Here is a 19947-nt window from a genome sequence, read left to right on the forward strand (position 1 = left end):
AAAGTATATATTCACTAGCTTGAATACTAATTTTAAAAATTTTAAATTTTAAAAAATACTAATTAGGAAATGAAAAAAATTTTTAATTAAATTTTAAAAAAAGAATTAAAAAAGCACAACAGTGTCACTGCCATCCTCTTAACTTGTGTTAATAGTGTTAAAAGTGATAAAACACATAGGGCCGCCTGGATGGCTCAGTCAGTCGAGTGTCTGACTCTTGATTTCAGCACAGGTCATGATCTCATGGTCCATAGGACTGAGCCTTGCATCAGGCTCTGTGCTGACAGCATGGTGCCAGCTTGGGATTCCCTGTCTCCCTCTCTCTCTGCCCTTCCCCCACTCACATTCTCTTTCTCTCTCTCCAAAAATAAATAAATAAATAAACATTAAACATTTTTAGAAAGTGGTGTAACTAACTCTAGTAGAAATCTGGCCATACGTATAAAGAGGCTTAAAAGTGTTCAAGTCTAATATCTCACTACAAATCTATTTTATGGAAATAGTCTTAAAACCATGTATGAAAGGGGGAGGGGATTTTTCGGTAAGATTCAGTAACTAGCAGCAACCTACTTACCTACATATCCCCACAGACCCAATAGGAGAGAAAGGACTGGGTCATTCATTTCACACAGTGTTCCCACATATGATGACGTTTCACTAGATCACACAAGCTGGGTGACTGATAAAGTCTGATAAAGTTAGGAGGAAAAATACTATAAAATGAAAACAAAATCCCTGAAGCCCAGAGAGAAGCAGACTGGAAGAGAACATGTCAAGACAGTAGCAGTGCTTATGTTTAGGGCAGTGGGGCTCTGGGCGATATCTTTTTTCCTACTTCTCTCTCTTTTTTTAAATAAACATATATTATTTTTATAATGAGAAAAAACCTTTAACCAACATGAAATAGTGGCCTGATTCTTAGGATCCTTGACGCCATAATACATTTTGGCCCACAGCCCCTTAATGCTTAGGATTTACATGAGAATCCCAAGATATGTTTTATAATGAGATTTCCACTTTAGCCTGTGGTTAAAAACCCCTGGTTCTAGACTCCCCACAGGACACGAACGGCGGGTTGTGCCCAGCATGCGAGACTGGGCTGCTCTTACCATGATGGGCCTCCATGGCACGTTCTGGACACACAGCTGAGCCCTCTGGACCCACACACCAGTACATGCTGGGTGGTCGCCGAGACATGCCAGCCATCAACCCTCGGGTGGCTGTGCTCCAAGTCAGTTCCGGCCAGGGTCACCGCCACACCGCTGCCGGGAGGGTGGACTGAGGCACAGACACGCCGTCATGGCTGAGCAGAAAGCGGTCTCATTCTGGTGGTGAAAAACATATAAAATCAGAACCTTTATTAATTGTCAAGTTCCTTCCTGTACCCTTGCATACATTTAGTATTTATTTTATTAAAAATTCATTTAATGTTTATTTATTTCTGAGAGAGAGACAGAGAGAGACAGAGCATGAGTGGGGGAGGGGCAGAGAGGGAGACAGAATCCAAAGCAGACTCCAGGCTCTGAGCTGTCAGCACAGAACCCCATGCGGAGCTCAAACTCATGAGCTGTAAGATCATGACCTGAGCCAAAGTCCGATGCTTAACCGACTGAGCTACCCAGGCGCCCCAATACATTTACTATTTATACATTGCATGGGTAGTTTTCTTTGCAACATTCCTGACATTCCATCTGTCCAGCCACGCCCAGTCAGGTGGGAGCAGTGAAAAGGATGAGCTCCCCCCACCCCAATTGCACCCCACTGATCATGTCTACTTAAAAACAGTCCTAAGAAACCCCAACAATGGCAGACACCTACTGGTAAGGGGCTCAGCCATTGTTAAAGCAACACATACTTCTTGTCAATTGCACAGTGACATCAATACAGTTACATGAGCCTTCCGCTTTCAGGGGCTCACACTCCAGTTGGGGTGGGGCAGACGACTCTTAAACTGATCACAATAGAAGGCTTTCCTTTGCCCAGGACAGGCTCTTCCAGAAGCCCAGAGGCAATTACGTAATCCCAAAGAGGCAATCAGACAACAATCCTGAAGGAAGGCATTGGTACTGGTTATGAAGCCAAGTCAATGTGTGAAGTCAAGTCAATGTGAGCCCTGGGGGATAACAGAAAGGTGCCCCACACATTTTGTCTGCCGGGATACATTTGTCAATGTCTGTAGCATTGTTGATTGTCACAGCTAGGGGTCTGGGTGCTACAGGCGTCTAGTGGGTAGAAGTCAGGGATATTACCGAATATATGACAATGCGCAGCCACCCACATCAGAGAATTACCTGGCCCCTAACTCTAAGTTAGATTAAGACTTATGTCCCAAAACTAACAAGACTGTGATAAACGCCGAGGCAGGGTGCGGCTCTCTCATGCTGGGCTCCCACTGAGCCTGCGGTGGGGGGTCCCCAACCCAGGGGCCCATCCTACTATGATGATTAAAGTTCCAGAATTGCCTTAGGGAAAGACCCAGGTCCAGCTCAGGCCTGGCATGGGATAATTGCACAGTGGGAAGGGAATTACTATAAGAAATGTGTGTGTTTCTATTAGTGTTGATATAGAGTCTTGTACTACCATGGACACATTCTCTGGGGCAGGACTTTCCAAGCTCCCTGTCTCGCTGCCTTTAGGAGTATAGCCCACTTGGGCCAGGTGCCTAATTTCCAGGCTCTGAGAGGAGAAAGCCCCAGGGCTCTCCCTGCCTTATTCTGTAGCTTGCTCAGTGCCAACACTGTTCAGGGCACCTTCTAGAACCTGCTCAGAACCTTCTAGAACCATTACATAAGTAATAGTAATTAGCAACTATTCTCTGAAACAGATACCTCTGAAAAGGAGAATGATAAAGTGTAGTAAAAAAAAAAAAGTCAAGGTCATGTAAACCATGCCCAAGACAATATGGAAAAAAAAATTCAGTCTGAATGTCAAAGGCTCAGACTGTCTCTGTCACATGTCAGCAGTGTGACCTCAAGCTGAAATTTATGTGTGTCTCTGTTTTCCCATCTGTTAAAAATAGACATGCACCCTCTCACCCAGGCAACCTCTCGGGATGGCTGTGTGATTTCAAGAAAGCAAATTTTCTGCCATCACTTTGGACAACAGGGCCAGAGCTGTGGTTCTTACCTGCAACACCAGCGGGATGCCTGGGAGACCGGCAAGGTCTCCCATCTGCCCTCTGATTAACAAGCTCAGAACATCAATGCTAGAGGGCAGACATTGCAGACACACTGCCAACCCCCCCCCCCCCCCCCCCCCCCCCCCCCCCAGTGAGCAGCTTCTAGAAGGTGCCTTGAGCAGTGTGGGCATTGAGCAAACTACAGAATAAGGCTGGGAGAGCACTGGGGCTTTCTATCAGAGCCTGGACATCAGGTGCTTGGCCCAAGCGGGCTGTATTCCTAAAGGCAGGGGAAGGGGGAGCTTGGAAAGCCCTGCCCCAGAAGACTTGTCCATGATGCATCCCCACCTTTCTGAACTAAAGACTGAAGTGTTTGAAACACTAAAGTGTTTGAAGTTTGGGAGCCTAAAAAATCCAAGGAGGAATGATCAATCCGGACAAAATTTAGGAGACCATTAAAGAGCTATAAACTGCAAAACCTGATTAGGAAAATCAAATTGAGACAGGAAAATCAACTTGAAGAAGGAAAATAATCTGTCTTAAAAATAAAGGCTCTAGGGGCACCTGGGTGGCTCAGTCAGTTAAGTGTCCGACGTCAGCTCGGGTCATGATCTCGCAGTTCATGAGTTCTAGCCCCGAGTCGGGCTCTGTGCTGACAGCAGAGCCTGCTTCAGATTCTGTGTCTCCCTTTCTCTCTGCCCCTACTCTGATCATGCTCTGTCTCTGTCTCTCAAAAATAAACATTAAAAAGAAAAAAATAAAGGCTTCAATTCCTACTGACCCTCAGAAATCAAGAGGCACAGCTCCTATGTGTTTTTAAACACCTCTTAAAATCAGCTACCACATATGCCTAACAACACGTCAAAAATCCGAATGCTAGTAGATGTTCCTTCTGAAAACAGAAGTGTCTTACCATAGAATGCCCTTAAGTTAAAAAAAAAAAAAAAGTCGTTAAAATATTTTAGGCCAACCCTTGCCTAGCACATTTTGTTCCCCTTTTCATTTTCAGTTTTCTTTTGAAAAATCATTTTACCAATGAAGGATTTTTACCACTGGAGTAGTTTTTCAATTGTAATTTGTATGTTGGCTTAGACTCTAAGATAGAAGTTTTAAAATGAGGTAACTCAGTTTTTGCTCAATCTTTGCCCTCAAACGGATCTTTGCTTCTTCCTGCTTTTTTGGGGGGTTTAGACCAATGCAACAAATCATGGTTGTAAGTTACAGGTCTTCTTTTCATTATGGTGTATGTACATCCTTAAGAGGGCTTCAAGAGAGGTTTTTTTTTGGTAATAATTATTTTAATAATTTTTTAAAACCTCACCAATTTTCATTTGCCAGTGCTTTATACCTGCATCAACAAATAAACTTAATACTTCATGAAAAAGAAAAAGAGGAACTTGACACTCATTCTACAGATATTTTCATTGGGCCCTTTCCATGAGGAGTGAACCACCATGAATTCATGAAACTTACAGCTGGTGGGGAATGGACAGTTAAGTAAGTGCTTGCTACAAAGTTTCAGGCACAGGAGAAACATAAGAAACATAGACCCTGTACTGCCTCACCTGTCTCTTCAGAAGACTTGGAAAGGGTTGCCAGTACCAAAGAGCTGGCAGATGCTTGCAAAAAGCATGTGAGCAATGCTCCTATTATCCAGTAATGTTTTTTTGAATGAAAAGCCTGGTACAGATGGTTGGCCCATGGTTCTTGACATCCCTTTGGCACTGCTAGCCTCCTTGGCTAGTCACTGGTTTGCTCTAAAATGTGTTTATGGATTTGTGCACATCAAAATATCATGGAACTGCAGACCAGAGAAACATGTGGTTCTCAATCCCAGATGAGCTACCCAAGAGTTTGGGAACAGAAGCCCTTCATGAGTCTGAAACCACAAACAAGTTAAGACTGTCCCCTCACCATTTGATCACTATAACAATGTGTACTGGGCACCTCTTAGTTCTGGGAGTGTGGATGCAGCAGTGAGCAATACGGAATGGTCTCTCATTCCTGGAGCTCTGGTAGGGGCTGCCGGGTAATCAAAGGAGAAATGAAATAGATGAAGAAGGAACACAATACCAGTGGAGGCTCCAGAAAGACAGTAAGAGAAGGTTGTGAGAAAGAGGCTGAGCTTAGCATGGCTTGGCCACGTGAAGAGCCAGGGGTCAGCCCTGCAGAGGCCACATGCTGGAGAGTGAGCTGGACCAGGGTGGCTGGGGGGTGGAGGGGTTGGCTTGAGCAATGGCCAGGTGGTTGATGATGGCAGAGGCCAGATCATCTTGACGGGAAGGAGGTATCCTGGATTTCATGCCAATCACAAGGAGAGACACTACGGCAGAGTTCTAAGCAGAGGACTGACACATTGTGATTCACTTATTAAAAAAAAAAATCACTCTGGCCGTCAAATAAAGAATTGGAGAGGGGAGGGTTGTAATCATACAGGAAAGAGATGCTGGTACTCAACTGGGACCGAGACTGTCAGAAGGAAGGGTTGGACCCAAACACCTGGGTAAACCCAATAGAACTTGCTAACAGACTGAATTCAGGATGGGGGTGTAGGGTGGAGGTTAATTCCCTGCAACTGAGCAACCGAGTTGACGAGGGGGCTATTCCCTGAGATGTGGAAACTTGGGGGAGGGAAAGTCTGGCTGACCCCAAAACTTCCTTTAGGGACAAATCAGATGTGAGGTTTGTGTTTTTAAGTTAATTTCTTCATTCTTCAGGGGCACAAGCAAAGGTAGTTAAAGTCAAATCACAAAAGGTATTTAATGTTAATGTTTTCTGAAATCGTGCCTAGTCCACGTGTCCCTTTAATGACTGGGTACTTTGTTACAATCATTGGGTGACTAGCAAACTCTAAAAAGCATATTCTTTGAGAGTCTTGCTAAACACTTCACTACAGGCTCCTGTTTCTCTACCTCTCTGAGCCCTACCGATGTTTTTGGGAAGAAAACTTCCTGGCCTCCAGCTGGAGAGGGCCAGGGGAAGCTGGCCAGACGTCCCCAAATTCTCCCTCACCATTTTCCTCTGGCCTCCTGCCTTCCCAGGCTCGCACCTGGCCCCGTGGCGGACCTCACTGTCTCCCAGCCTCTGCCAGGGAAGGTGGCCCTCAGAGACCGCCACGGAGATGGAGGGGTTTTGGGGACCCGGACAGAGCCGCGCATCCCGTGGACTTTTCGGAGCGTGCAGGCGAGCTCGCCCCGCCTCGGCAGACCCTGCCCCCGCCCCGCACCCGCAGAAGGCCAGAGGGCCTGGACACACGCATTCACACTCGCCCGCACACAGGCGCGCTCACACTCGGCCCGTGCGGGGCTGAAGGAAGAGGTTCTCTCTCCAAAGGCGGAGGAAAGCTGTAGACGCTCTGCTGTCTGACGCCCGACTTCTGTTTCTTGTCCCCGCTCCCCCGAACCTGTCCGGCGCGAGGTTTCGGGGTTACCCACCCCCCACCCCGGGGCCCCGCACCCTCCCCCACCCCGCGGGCCGGGGAGGCCGTGCGGCCGCGAGACGCAGATCGCCCGCGCCCTCGGTGGTCCCCGGGCAAGGGTCACCCCGAGGCCGCCCGGAGCGCGGGCCTGGGCTGCCGGGCCGGACTCCGTGCGACCCTCCGCGGGAGGCAGCCAGCGACCCGCCCTCCTCCCTCCGGCGGGGCGCCTACCCGGGCGCTTACCTGCGGCGGCGGCGGCGGGCACGGCCCCGGGCGCCTGGGACGAGGGGCTGGGCGCGCGGGCCCGGCGGGGCGGACTCCGGCGGGCCGGGGCCTGGCGGTAGCCCTGCCCTCCGCCCCCTGCGCCTCCGGCCGCGCGCGCCGGGGCCGGGCAGGGCCCCAGACGCACTTCCTCAATCCTGCGGCCCGCGGGCGGCGCGAAGAGCGCGCGCAGCCAAGGTCCGCCGCTGCCGCTTCTGCCCGCGAGGGGCGCCAGGGGTCCCTATGGTGGCCTGCCTCAGTTTCCCTAGTCGAAAGCCGGGGGCGCCCAGCTCCACCGCTCCTGCCCGGGCGACGAGCCTTCCTCGTGGCGCGCGGGCTCCTCCAGGTTTGGGTACCCTGCTCTCTCGTCGCGGGGCAGGCGCAGCGACAAGATTGGCCGGTTCTCAGCTCAACCCGGCTTTCCCTCTGCTCTGCTCGGGAGCAAGATTCGCCAATTAACCTCTGACTTGTAGCTGTTAGGCGTAGACTCGCAGTAATTATTTATTTATTTATTTTTTAAATGTTTTATTTATTTCTAGGAGAGAGAGAGAGAGAGAGCGTGAGCAGGGAAGGGTCAGAGAGAGAGGGAGTGACAGACTGAAACAGGCTCCAGGCTCTGAGCTGGCAGTCAGCACAGAGCCCGACGCGGGGCTCGAACCCACGAACCGCGAGATCATGACCCAAGCGAAAGTCGGACGCTTAACCGACTAAGCCACCCAGGCGCCCCTCGCAGTAATTATTTAAAAGACCGGCAGTATTCGTTTCTGTACAACTATAGGGCGGTAGAGAAATACATATTCGTAAAGCTTTCATATTCGGCAAACTGTGCCCCTCCCATCACATGAGTTTACTACTTTAATTATGAATGTATGTATAAAGATGTCACTATTTGGTGAATCATTTTAAATTGGGTGGGGTGCTTTGGCGGGGGAGATAAAACATGGTGGAATGTTGGCAGTTTCTTGGGTTTCAACCTAACACAAGTATGTTCATCACATCCCTGCAGCCATTATACGGACGCAGATCGGAAAGACACACGTCCGTGCTGCGGGCAGGCATCCGATTTGGCCCCACGTGCCCACCCCAGCGGGAGAAGCCTGCTGGGAAAAGAGCAAATGGTTCTGCAGCCTGGCAGGACCCGCACCCTAGACTCAATGGAATGTTAGGACTGGAACATTCTCAGGATTAGAGCAAGACAGACAAATCGCCACCACCCTCACTGTCATTTCACAAACGCCAGGCAGCCGCAGGGTCCCCGCAGGATCCCCGCAGGATCCCCGCACGACCCAGGGGACACTCTCAGTACTGGCCCCTTGGCAAGGGCACCCCTGGGCAGCTGTGCTCTGCTCCCAAGAGGCCGCGCCTCCAGCTCTCCTGCCGCAGAACGCCCTTGCAGAAGGGTGGGTGCAGTTTTGCAATCCTGTCCTCCATACTTCGGTCCCAATTCCAGCACTCAAAAGGCAGCAGTGTGATTGCTACCGAAAAGTCCCTAATAATTTGCAGGGCGTGGCGTCGCCTTGCTGAGTGAGCGCGGCAATGGCGGTGCGGCGCCTCCAAGGAGCGCGGTCCCGCCATCTAGCGGCTGCAGGAGGAAGAGCACGTCCAGCACCGAGACAGACTAGTGCTCGGAGTCGCCAATGTGGCGGGGGCAGCTGACTTCCTTTTTACGTGACTTTGAGAATAGGCTCGGGAATGTCTCCAATGTAAGAAACATCCGAGAGGACTGTTTTGAGCTGATCGCATCCCAGGATTTAACTCTATTCGTTAGGCTTGGGTTAGTCACAGGTTTGCATGGGAAGGTTATTACAGGCCGGTTAGGACTTATGCCCGCTGACCTGTGGTCCTCTAGCTTTTGCTCTGCCTGCCCTGATTGTCAGCATCTCATGTTGGAATGACCCTTCCTAAGGTGGAGTCAGGTGGAAGCTACCTCCCTGGACCTAACATTTTTGCCTTCTGAAGACCTATTGGCCAACTGCTACCCCATCACACCACCCACACTGTCTTCTAGTCATTTCTTCAGCTGGGAACTCACTTTCCTTAGACATTGCTTCCTGGACACTGAAAAAAAATCCCTTAGGACACCTGGGTGGCTCAATCAGTTAAGCAGCTGACTTCAGCTAAGGACATGTTCTCACAGTTCGTGGATTCGAGCCCCACGTCGGGTTCTGTGCTGACAGCTGGGAGCCTGGACCCTGCTACAGATTCTGTGTCTCCCTCTCTCTCTTCCTTTCCCCCATTCACACTGTCTTTCTCTCAAAAATAAACATTAAAACATTCTTTATCTGCTATCAGGAAAAGCTAGGCTATTCCAAAGGGTCTGCTTTTAGAGAATGTGCCTGCCTCCCACCACAAACACACAAGTGCAGGCATGTACATCCACACACATCATGGCCAGTCTGTGCCCCCAGAATGGTACCAAACGAAGGAAAAGGCCATTTTTCTAGAATTTTCTGCTCACATTTAGATTGACAAATGGAAGGTCTCTAAATAAATTTCATGCATACATTAAGTGTATACATGAAGACAGATCTGATTCAAGCCTCCCTTTGGGTTTCTTGTCAAAGCTGGCACCCTTTCACCTCATGGCCAAAGTGAACAGAGGATGCTCTCGTTCCAATCTGTGTCAGTTCACGACTTGGTGACTGAAGCTTCTTGATTCAAAGCCTTAGAAACTTAAGGTGGCTGAGACCCAAACACCTAGATCCTTGCAACAAAAATGCAAACCTGTGCACACAGAAGCAGGATGCAGTATTTTCCCTAAAATCTATTTTCCCTCAATTCCCATGCCATCCTCTCCACTGTTTTCCACAATCACATGCTCACTGACAAAAACAGACAGCATAGGTGACAGCCTCAACTTCACCTGCTAAGACACAGAGCCTCTGAAACCAAGCTTGCTGTCTCCTCCAGCCCCAAAACCATGTAAGCAGGTTTCCCACGCAGGCTAAATGCTGGCCTGATCGATTGAGCCAGTGGAATTTTCATCTTAAGCTACTGATACTGCTTTATTCCAAGCCATTTTGTGCCGAAGGTCCCAGAAAGAGAAAGATCAATCACAGAATTAAAATGAGTTTGGCCCTTAAAGGAAAAAACACGTTTGTCAAATATCCAATTTTATTTTATCATCGTTGCCTTGTTGAACACAGTCTGCAGTTAGGGTCAGAATTCCCAGGCCAATAGATTTTTTAAAACCATACCACAGGAGTAAACCTTAAAAGAAGTGAAATCTAATACTATATAGATTTCCATTTCTAAATACAGTATATTACAGAAGGTTAAATATACCACCTCTAAGTTGTTTACTTACAACTATAAAAAGATACATTAACCATACCAATTATAAATAATGTAGCATTTCATATTAAAGACATTATTGTACAGTGAAAGATTAAGAACCCTCTAATGTATTACTATCAAGGTTAGTGTCTATAGTCGCTTGAGATAAAATCCTGAAAATTCAGTGTATGGAGTCGAATCCTGACTCAACAAGTTGCTGACAGTTTAGGTGGTATTAACTATGCAGAGAAGGTGAATAGCGTATTGCCTATTTCTGACAAGAATGATAACCCCATTTCACTAGGACTTTCTTCATCCATACACTGCTTTTGATGTTGATTTTCATTTTATTATTGCCCTCCCCCCAATTTAATTCTCAAACATGATTTAACTCCCAAACATAAGCACCATTAGAAAAGTACAGAAGTAATGGCAAAAGTATCCAAATAACGCAATGACATTTGGTTTTTGTTTTTTAAAAAGCTATCTGGGCACACATTAAGACTTGGGATTGCATAGCATTTGCACACACAGAGAGGAAAAGAAAATTTCGCAACATGTTAGTGCAGTACTCAGACCACTGTAGTAGGAGAACCCAGTTCTTCCATGGAGTCTGGGTGTTATTTGTTAATTGATCATTAATTAATATCAAAATAGGACTTTAAAAAAGCCAGGCTGTATTAAAACAACGGCCTTTCCAGTTGTGTGTGTTTTCCTAATCTAAAACAGATAACCAAACTAGAGAAAAAGAAAATTACATTGGCTGATCATAAACCATTAATGCAAGTGGTAGAAACTGATAACTTGTAAAAGTGGAGGGTGGCTCTGATTTGTCAAACGCAGGAGTTAATTTTCCTAGCATTGGCTATGCTCTTGTAGTGTCAGAGCACTGGGTCCTTAGCAGCGACGGTGACACTAGTGATGTTCTCTGCCTAAGAAAGTGCCTTGGTTAAGGTCGACCGTGACATAGTTCTAGATAAGCATTTTGGGTGTTGATTTCGATCATATTCCAAAAGAAATACTGGTTTTTGAGCTGAGTCCCATGGTCAATGTCGAGATGCAGTCCTTGAAGACCCACTCCTGTTCACACCCAAGATCTGCAGTGCCCTTCCACGGTACTTGATTCCCAGAGCTCCCCACATTGGCTCCTCACAGCCCTGCTTTTGTTTTTGTTTTTAACTTAGCTCTGTTTCTTTCCCACTGAATGGTAGGAGGGGCTTGTTCTGTGGGTAAGTGACCCTGAGGAAGCCACAGGTACAGGGCTCTGTTTGCAGAGCAACCGGGGAGTTTTTCCAAGTTCTTACTGGAGTCAGAGCTGGCAAAACATTTGTAAGTGACCGCTGGATACTTGAAATGCCACTTCCCGTTGGCCACACCCTGAGCCTCTTCACTGCCCCGCCCCAGGACCTGGTTGAAAGGGAAACACAGAAATGGCCAATAGCCCCTCCCCCAGGCAGGACTACAATTTCACACACAACATAATGGTCAATAACACAAGAGTGTGAGAGGAAAAGAAAAATCATTCAAATCCAGTAGATGTAAAGTCTCCACGACAAAGTGACCCAGGAAGGAGGGCAATGCAGGTTTTCTTCGGCAAGTTTGATCTGCCATATTCGGCCGTCCAACGTTTGAGGCAGGAGAAAGTCTTTTCCTCAGGGACTCTTGTCATCGAGTTTGATGGTGACTGTTTTCACTTCTGTGTATTCAGCCAGCGCATATTCACCACTGCAATCACAGAAAAGAGGAAAATATAAAACGGGCGTGTCACTTAGCCGTTCTGTGGGGACTATGTTCCAACGCTTGGTTGGTCAGTACTCTGGGGAGGCAGTTTGGAGTCTATGCAAAAAGTCAAAATGTGATGATTTTATAGAGGAGTAGCCAAGACCCTAACATCATTAGTATGTCTAAGTAACAGGATCTATAACTTAAATTTAAATACCACTTTCTTGGGGTGTCTGAGTGGCTCAGTCGGTTAAGCGTCTGACTCTTGCTTTCAGCTCAGGTCGTGATCCCATGGTTTGTGAGTTCAAGCCCCGCACTGGGCTCTGTGCTGACAGTGCAGATTCTGCTTGGGATTCTCCCCCTCCCTCTCTCCCTCAAAATAAATAAATAAATTTAAAAAAATAAAATAGATAAATAAATACCACGTTTTTTGGTGTGTGATGCTTCGGAAATATTCAGAAGGACTAAGGGTTTGTCTTTAAAGAATGGAAAGGGATGGAAATAAAGAGGTGGATTCCCTGGGTGGGGAGCACAGAGTGAGAAGAGGGCCTGCATGGGTGAACAAGGCAGGGGGCTGGACATGTGGCCTGAGGACCCACAAGGGGCAGGGACACGGAGGGCATGGAGTTGACCTCAGAGTCTGCAGGCGAGGACCAGCTCGAAGAAGAATAAGGCCAGCCCAGAGCGGCGAGGGGAGCAGACATTAGCACAGCCTGGACACCAGGGGAACACAGCCTTCGAGTTAGCACCCTTGCTATCTGTCCCTTCTTTAAGTTTTGCAGAGCCCAGGTGACCCTTCTCGGGCATCATGGGCCATCCTCCGAGTAGCCCCTCTTCCCAGAACTGGGATAGATGGCTTTGGATAGATGTAACCGCCTCTCCAACACTTGCTCTACTGTGAAGTACATAAAAATGTGTACTTGTTGAGGAAAAGAGGTAGTAGCAGAGGTGACTCCTGGAGGCTCTGTTGCTAGGAAGACTTGAGACGTTATCCCATTCCATCCCTTAGATCAGTGGTTCTCAAAGTGTGGTTTCCAGACCAGCAGCCTCAGCAATACCTCAGAACTTGCTCGAAATGCAGATTCTCAGGTCCCCTACCCTGCCCCTGCCCCTGATATGATGCCCCCCCCCCTTCCAGGTGACCACATCTCAACCCTCAGCACCTATGTGGCAAAGGAGATTAAGGTTGCAGATGGAATTAAATTTGCAAATTAAAATAGGGAAGTTATTCTGGATTATCTGCGGGGACCCAGTGTAATCACTGGGATCCTTAAAAATGTAGAAGGGAGGCAGGGGAAGACAGCCAAAGGGAAAGGAGACTACAAAACCAGGTTTAGAGACATGCGACATTGTTGGCTTTGAACACAGAGGAAAGGGCTGCCAGCCAAGGAATGTGAGAACCTTCTAGAAGCCAGGAAAGGCAAGAAAACATATTCTTTCCCTGGAGTCCCCAGAAAGGAAGGTAGCCCTGCAGACTGTCAGATTTTGAGCTTACAGAACTGTATCAAATGACAAATTTATGCTGTTTAAACCACAAATTTTGTGACAATTTATTGTATGAGCAATAAAAAACTAATACACCCTCCTAAAGTGGGGCCCAGAAATCTGTGGGTTTTTTTAAACCTTTTTCAAAAGTTTATTTATTTTGAGAGAGAGAAAGCATGCACAAAAGTGGGGGAGGGACAGAAAGAGAGAGAGAGAGAGAGAGAGAGAATCCCAAGCAAGCTCCATGCCCAGCGCAGAGCCCAACTCTGGGCTTGATTTCACAAACAGTGAGATCATGACCTGAGCTGAAATCAACAGTTGGACACTTAACCGACTGTGCCACTCAGTCACCCAGGCACCCCCAGAAATCTTTGTTTTAACAAACCAGGGGATTCTGATGCAGCTCAAATAGGAGAACTATCGGTTTTGACCAATGTAGCCTATGCAAGTTCTTTGCCTTCCCTAAGCCTCCATTTCTTATCTTTAAAATGGGCATATACCATCATGTCCTTGCAGTTAAAATGATTGGAGATAATTTAGTATAGAGCACCTCCTATGTGCTAGGTAAAAAAATGAATGGCAGAAAGTAATAGCATTATTTTTAATTAACATGTCTTTGAGATTTTTTGGTAGTTCCCTAAAACAAATAGTTCAAGAACCCATAAGAATGAGTGAATTGCTTTTCAGTCTTTTCTAAATGTAACACAGAACATGAAAGCCCTGTACAGAATGGTGAATTCAACTTCTGTAGAATAGAAAATCCATCTAATCCCTTCCCCTACAAACAAATGACAAACTAGAAAAAAAATTACATTCACAATTCTATTCTATGTGAGAAACAGTTCTGTTTTCCTTAACATACAAAGAGCTCTTAAAACTCAGTTTAAAAAAAAACCCACATGCAACCAAATGGAAAAATCAACAAAGGGCATGGTGAACAGTCAGTTCACATAAAAACAAATACAGATTATTTAGTAAGTATTAAAAATGTGCTTAATACCCTCACAATTAAAGACAGGCAAACCAAAAGAGTGGGAAGCTCATGTTCCATGTGGCAGATTACCCAATATTAGGAATTTATTCTGAAAACAATCTCCCACGAGTGCATAAAGATTTCTGCACAAGGAAGTACACCAGCATGGTTTGGAGTAGCAAAAGCCCTTGGAAACAACACAAAAGTCCATCACAGGTGACCCTTAATGAAAAGAATGGAAGGGTATCCAAAGTCCATTCTCAAAAGCAAAAGTAGCTAGCTCCCATTTCCTTTGAAACCAGCAAAGAACACACATATGCACATCTGCCGTATGCAAAGAAAACGCACAGTAAATCCTAACAGTGAGCATATTTGTGTTGCATTGTTTAAAACTCAAAGTGGTCAAGGATTTATCCAACTTAGTAAACAGAAGTACACCAAGTGACGAAAGCACGTTGAATTAGCTCATGAACTAATAAGTCCAGTATTAAACTATTCCTATAAGATTAAGTACATGAATCACTTCATTCTTCCTATTCCTGCAATCACTGCCAGAGTTCACGTTCTTGCTGCTCGTATTCACCCCACTGTGGCATTCTCCTAATGAGTTTCTTGCCCAGTCATGACAGTCTTAGCGTGCAAAGCCATCCACGAGCCCAGCCATTCTCCTAGTAGACCTCATCATAATGTTGGAAGGAGGAGAGACCAGTGATACTATGTTCACTGCTATGTGATCAGAACCCAGCATGCGACTGGCACACTAAAGGTGCTCATCAAATAGCTGCTAAGTGAACGAAAGAGCACATGAACAAAATGAATGATGGAACAGTGGCCACCTCTAACAAATGGGACTGAAGATCAGTGGCAGGAGGTCTAGAATTTTTGTTGGTGTTGATTTTTGTTGTCGTTACTGCAAAACAACCAAGAAAACGGCCCAGGAGGAAAAGGATTTGTAGGCTTCAGCCCAAGACCTGCACAGGAACAGCCCCCGGAGGGGCCTGTGGGTGGGCGGCAGATAGCCAGCCCAGTCCAGGCGGCCAGACAAGGGGAAAACCATGGAATCCACCGTGCAGTGCTCCAGCACAGAAAAAAGGAGAACTAGATGCAACGTGAAGACATTAATCAGAAACAACTGAAAATGGAAATTGGTTTGCAAGTCAGTTTCCAGGCTCCCTGGGAATTATGTTAAAGTACTTTATCTAAAGCCTTGGGAAAATATATGCCAAGGGTCAAAAAAACACACCGAAAAAAGTCCCGACTGTGGCAGGATGAAACATGGGCTATGCTCTGTGCCAGGTGGGGGTGCTGAGGCCCTGAGGCACTGTTAGCACAGGGGAAGGGGACAGAAGTGACACAGGTGAGGAAAGTACTAAGCAAAAGTTGGTGTGAGTGAGTGCACGCTAGAAGTCAGGTGGGTCCCACACACCCTTCCCATGGCTTCCATATCCAAGGCTGTCTATTTGGGGGCCAAAGTTCTTGCTGCAGCAGGAAGCTGTGTCTGGCCTCTGGGAGGAGGACTGTGTGGGGTTCTGGGGCCCTCAGGTGTCACTGGTTGAAGGCAGCTGATTAGAGGACACCAATGACCACGTACACCCTGGCTGACATCATTCCAGGTGGCTTACAGGGATGACATCCCTGTTGAGGAAGGCCTTGTAGTGTGGTGGGTCCAAGGGTTCAACCCCACTTCTGTCACTTACTGGCAGTGTGTGACCTGGGAAAGGCATGGACCCTTCCTGGCATCCTTGGGTTTCCTCATCCAGAAAACAAGGGTAATAGTACTCGCCATCTACAATGGACAATGCTTGTGTCCACCTATAGTTCGTACACTGAGACCTTGACTCCTGAGGTGAAGGCATTTGGGAGTGGGTGATCCTCACCAATAGGATGCGTGTCTTTATGAAGGAGACTCCAGACGACTCCCTCACCCATCCACCATGTGAGGACAGCCATCTATGAACCAGGAAGCTAACCCACGTCAGACCCCAAATCTGCGGGCACTTCGATCTCAGGCTTCCAGCCTCCAGAACTGTGAGGGATCAATGTCTGCCATTCAAGTCCCCTGCCTGTGGTGTTGTTATAGCCAACAGAACACACTAAGACACCGCCTCATAGATGGTGTGAGCGTGGAATCAATTAACACATGCGAAAGTGCTCTTACGGAGCCTGGCAGACCCTCTGTTCAGCGAATGCCAATTATCACCCATACTATGGCTGTCGGGGGGCCCTGAAGGGGACCCAGGTGACCCTGGCCCAGGCCCCATGTCTCTCTTGAGCAGGAGGTTGTGAAAAGAAAATGAGGCAGAGGCTCACAGAACACACCACAAACAAGGCACTCGGGACAAAACATGATTTCTGCAAAGGATTTTCACTGCCAAGAATTTACTGCAGTTTCCTAAAGGGGAAACTAGCCACTGGGATGCCGATGACACCAAGGGACACCTTCTACTCAGATGTTCAGATGGTCCTGGCATATTTGTCATGACTCAGGAATGGATTAGAGAGAAAGACCAAGATGGAGGAAGGGCCCCCAGGGCTGTGGACACTGGTCAAAAGCATTTGTTCAGGAAGGGATGCCAGCCCCACTGTTTCATAACATCTTTATTAAGAATCTGGAAGGGGAGGAGCGCCTGGGTGGCTCAGTCGGTTAAGCGTCCGACTTCGGCTCAGGTCAGATCTCACAGTTCATGGGTTCGAGCCCCACATCAGGCTCTGTGCTGACAGCTCAGAGCCTGGAGCCTGTTTCGGATTCTGTGTCTCCTTCTCTCTCTCTGCTCCTCCCCCACTCATGCTCTGTCTCTCTCTGTCTCAAAAATAAATAAACTATGAAAAATTTTAAAAAAAAAGAAAGAATCTGGAAGGGGAGTTGCCCGAAGGCCCTGCTAGGGCCTGAGCTGAGGGGAAGCACTGAGTGCTCTCACTGGAAGATGCACAAACAAGGACGAGGTGATGCATTTGTATATAAACAATACAAACTGTTTAACTAAGAGGAAGAGCTAAGAGCCCTCTGAGATGTTCCAGGAGCGGCCCTGCATGTTGTCACAGATGGTCCCCTGGGAAGATTGATCCTACAAGCTGTTTGTCCACCAAGACTCATAAAACCCCCAGCACCACCAAGAAGGATGTGGGGGAGAAGGCAGCGTCCAGCTGGAAGCGGCATTGTGTCCACTCCTGGAACGCTCTGTCCAGCCCTGTGTCTGGACCTTTTATCTCAGGCCAGACCCAAGAAGGCCTGTCCATTAGTCTATGCATGGAGTTCATCTACCCAGCGGGCAAGACAGAAAAGAGCCTTGGAAGAATATGAGTGAGTTTGATGGAACCACAGAGGACAGGGCAGTATGTCTCCCAAAGAGGCACCAAGAAGGGGCCGGAGTAGCCCAGAGTCTGTCCCCAGAGCCTGTGCCGGCGGAGGGGGGGCGGGGCGGACAGTGCCAGAGCCCAGCCTGGGAGAGGGCCCATCTTCCCTGCTGAGGACCGGGTTTATGGGAGTCTGGCAAAGAGTGCACTTTTCTAGTTCTGCCCCTGTCCTCACACAAGGAGCCTATGTTGAGTCTCAACCGAACGTCTCCACGTGTGGTGGGTGCTGGGGAGGACAGGAGCTGAGACTAGAGGTAGGTCCTGGGGCTAGAAGGGGTAAGGCATGAAGATGAGGGCAGGGAAGGGCAGAGGTAGGAAGGCGATGGAGGATGGAAGGGATCAGGCACAGCCCCAGAGGGAAAGGGGCGCCAGCCTTCCTGACATAGCAGACCCAGCCTGCCACTCAGGAGCACAGGGCGAGGGCACTGGACTGGAGTACATGTTCCCACCACCCTGAGAATGTAGTGTTTTTTTATCCAACTGCCGATGGGTGTGCAATGACAGAAATACTTACAGTTCTCTGCCATTTCCTGACATTTTAAAGCCACCGAATGGAGCCTGTGCGTAGATGGCATTATAGCAATTGATCCTAGAGGAAGAACAGAAGAGACTCATGATTGCCTGGAGAAGACCAACCCAGGGCACTGTGTCTCGGCTCCCAGGCGCTTGAAGCAGACTATTGCCTGAAGAGTGACTTTTAGTCAAAGTTTTAATAATGGGAACAGGTATGTTCAACTTCTGTCTTCTCATTCTTCCCACCAGAAGCTAAAATTCAAATATTCTTAAAAATGAAGCTTTTCACTGGGATAGGAAGGGAATATTCAAGGGGGAGAAGAAAGGAAAGGGACATTATGGTATAATGGAATAAGATTTAGCTTTGAAATGAGCCAGACCTGACTTCAAAGTTTTCTTGCTAGACCATAGGATTCCGGGCTTGTTACTCAGCCTCTCTGAGCTCCCATTCATATTTATCAGCATTATCATCTTTAAGATGAGGATAGGGGCACCTGAGTGGCTCAGTCGGTTAGGCATCCGACTTTGGCTCAGGTAATGAATTCACAGTTCATGGGTTCAAGTCCTCCATCAGGCTTTGTGCTGACAACTCAGAGCTTGGAGCCTGGTTCGGATTCTGTGTCTCCCTCTCTCTGGCCCTCCCCCACTCAGTCTCTTTCTCAAAAATAAATCAACATTTAAAAACATTTAAAAAATTAAATGAGGATAATGTCATCTTCAGGATTACTGGTAAAGCAGGGAATTTCATCCACACTTTGAACAAGACCATGCACTGATTTTAGAATCAGAATAAAAAATTAAAGTGAGATGGAGTGAAGTCCAAGGGCAGCATGGCATGGTGGTCAAGGGCATGGGCACCAGAGCTACACGGGCACCAGAGCTGGCCGGCCCGCTGTGGTCTCTGCTCTGCCCTGTACTAGCTGTGTGACCCTGCAATCACCCAGCCTCTCTGTGTCTACTTTTCTCATTTAGAACATGGAGACGATAACGCTCCCTATCTCAGAGGCAGTCATGAGTATCAAGCAAAGCACTAGGACGGTGCTTGGCACATAACATACAATTAGCAGCTCTCTGTCAATAGAAGACTAGTGAACTGAGCAAGTCAGCAACTCAGAGGAGCGGAAACATGCACAGCCTCTACTCACCAGACTGTCCCAGACTCTAACGCGGAAGCCAGCTTCAGTGCCTTGTCGAGGTTTTTTGTGAATACAGCTGCTGTGAGTCCATATTCAAGGCTATTTGCCCTTTTTATCACTTCTTCAATATTTTTGAACTTCAGTATTGGCTGCACTGGTCCAAAAATCTAGGATTAATTAATTGCAAGAATGACAATGAGTCATGATCGAACGAAGCACATACACTCTGAGCAAGCACTGCCTTCATTTTATGCCTTTTCCATATACCTAGAGTGCTCATATGCAGCAGAAATGATGACCGGAGAAAAAAGAATGTCCAGAGATCTTTTTATCTCTGTGATGGTTGACATTTGAAGGGAAGGATTACAGTTAAAAATTAAAATGTCAACTGAAAGTATATTTCAGGCTTATGATCTCTTATTGTCATCAGGGCTTCTGAGAAGCCCCAGCCCTTGAGCTTTGGCATTGACCCTGCATGCTGACATGCACAGAAGACAAAACTTTCCAAATTTTTCTTGGAGAAAGTTATTGCCAAGGGTGTTTGCAGGGCATAGCTGTAGAACTGTGTGCCCCGACCTCTTGGTGGTGCGTTTTCCATCAATGAAGATGTCAAAATGTTTCCCTAAGAACTCCCAGGGGAGGGGATGAGACAATGCTCCTTGCTATGCAAAATAAAAATAAGAATCCCATA

At 47.4% G+C, this 19947-nt stretch overlaps 2 protein-coding genes across 2 annotated transcripts in view; both read right to left on the reverse strand.

Moving 5' to 3' along the window:
- Positions 1-1312, reverse strand: part of LRRK1 (leucine rich repeat kinase 1) — a 126340-nt gene extending 125028 nt beyond the window's left edge. The window contains exon 1 of the mRNA XM_039235056.1: positions 1110-1312. Within this exon, the coding sequence (XP_039090987.1) occupies positions 1110-1206 (97 nt within the window). The 5' untranslated portion in view covers positions 1207-1312. The remainder of the gene's footprint in view (positions 1-1109) is intronic.
- An 8577-nt stretch (positions 1313-9889) lies between these two features.
- ALDH1A3 (aldehyde dehydrogenase 1 family member A3) overlaps positions 9890-19947 on the reverse strand; it is a 39940-nt gene continuing 29882 nt past the window's right edge. The window contains exons 11-13 of the mRNA XM_039235080.1: positions 19266-19423; positions 18122-18196; positions 9890-11798 (exon numbers count right to left, since the gene is read on the reverse strand). Of these exons, the coding sequence (XP_039091011.1) occupies positions 11726-11798; positions 18122-18196; positions 19266-19423 (306 nt within the window). The 3' untranslated portion in view covers positions 9890-11725. The remainder of the gene's footprint in view (positions 11799-18121; positions 18197-19265; positions 19424-19947) is intronic.

The sequence above is a fragment of the Hyaena hyaena genome, unplaced genomic scaffold (genome assembly GCF_003009895.1).
Source record: "Hyaena hyaena isolate Hyena2069 unplaced genomic scaffold, ASM300989v1 scaffold_95, whole genome shotgun sequence".
In the NCBI taxonomy this organism is placed as follows: domain Eukaryota; kingdom Metazoa; phylum Chordata; class Mammalia; order Carnivora; family Hyaenidae; genus Hyaena; species Hyaena hyaena.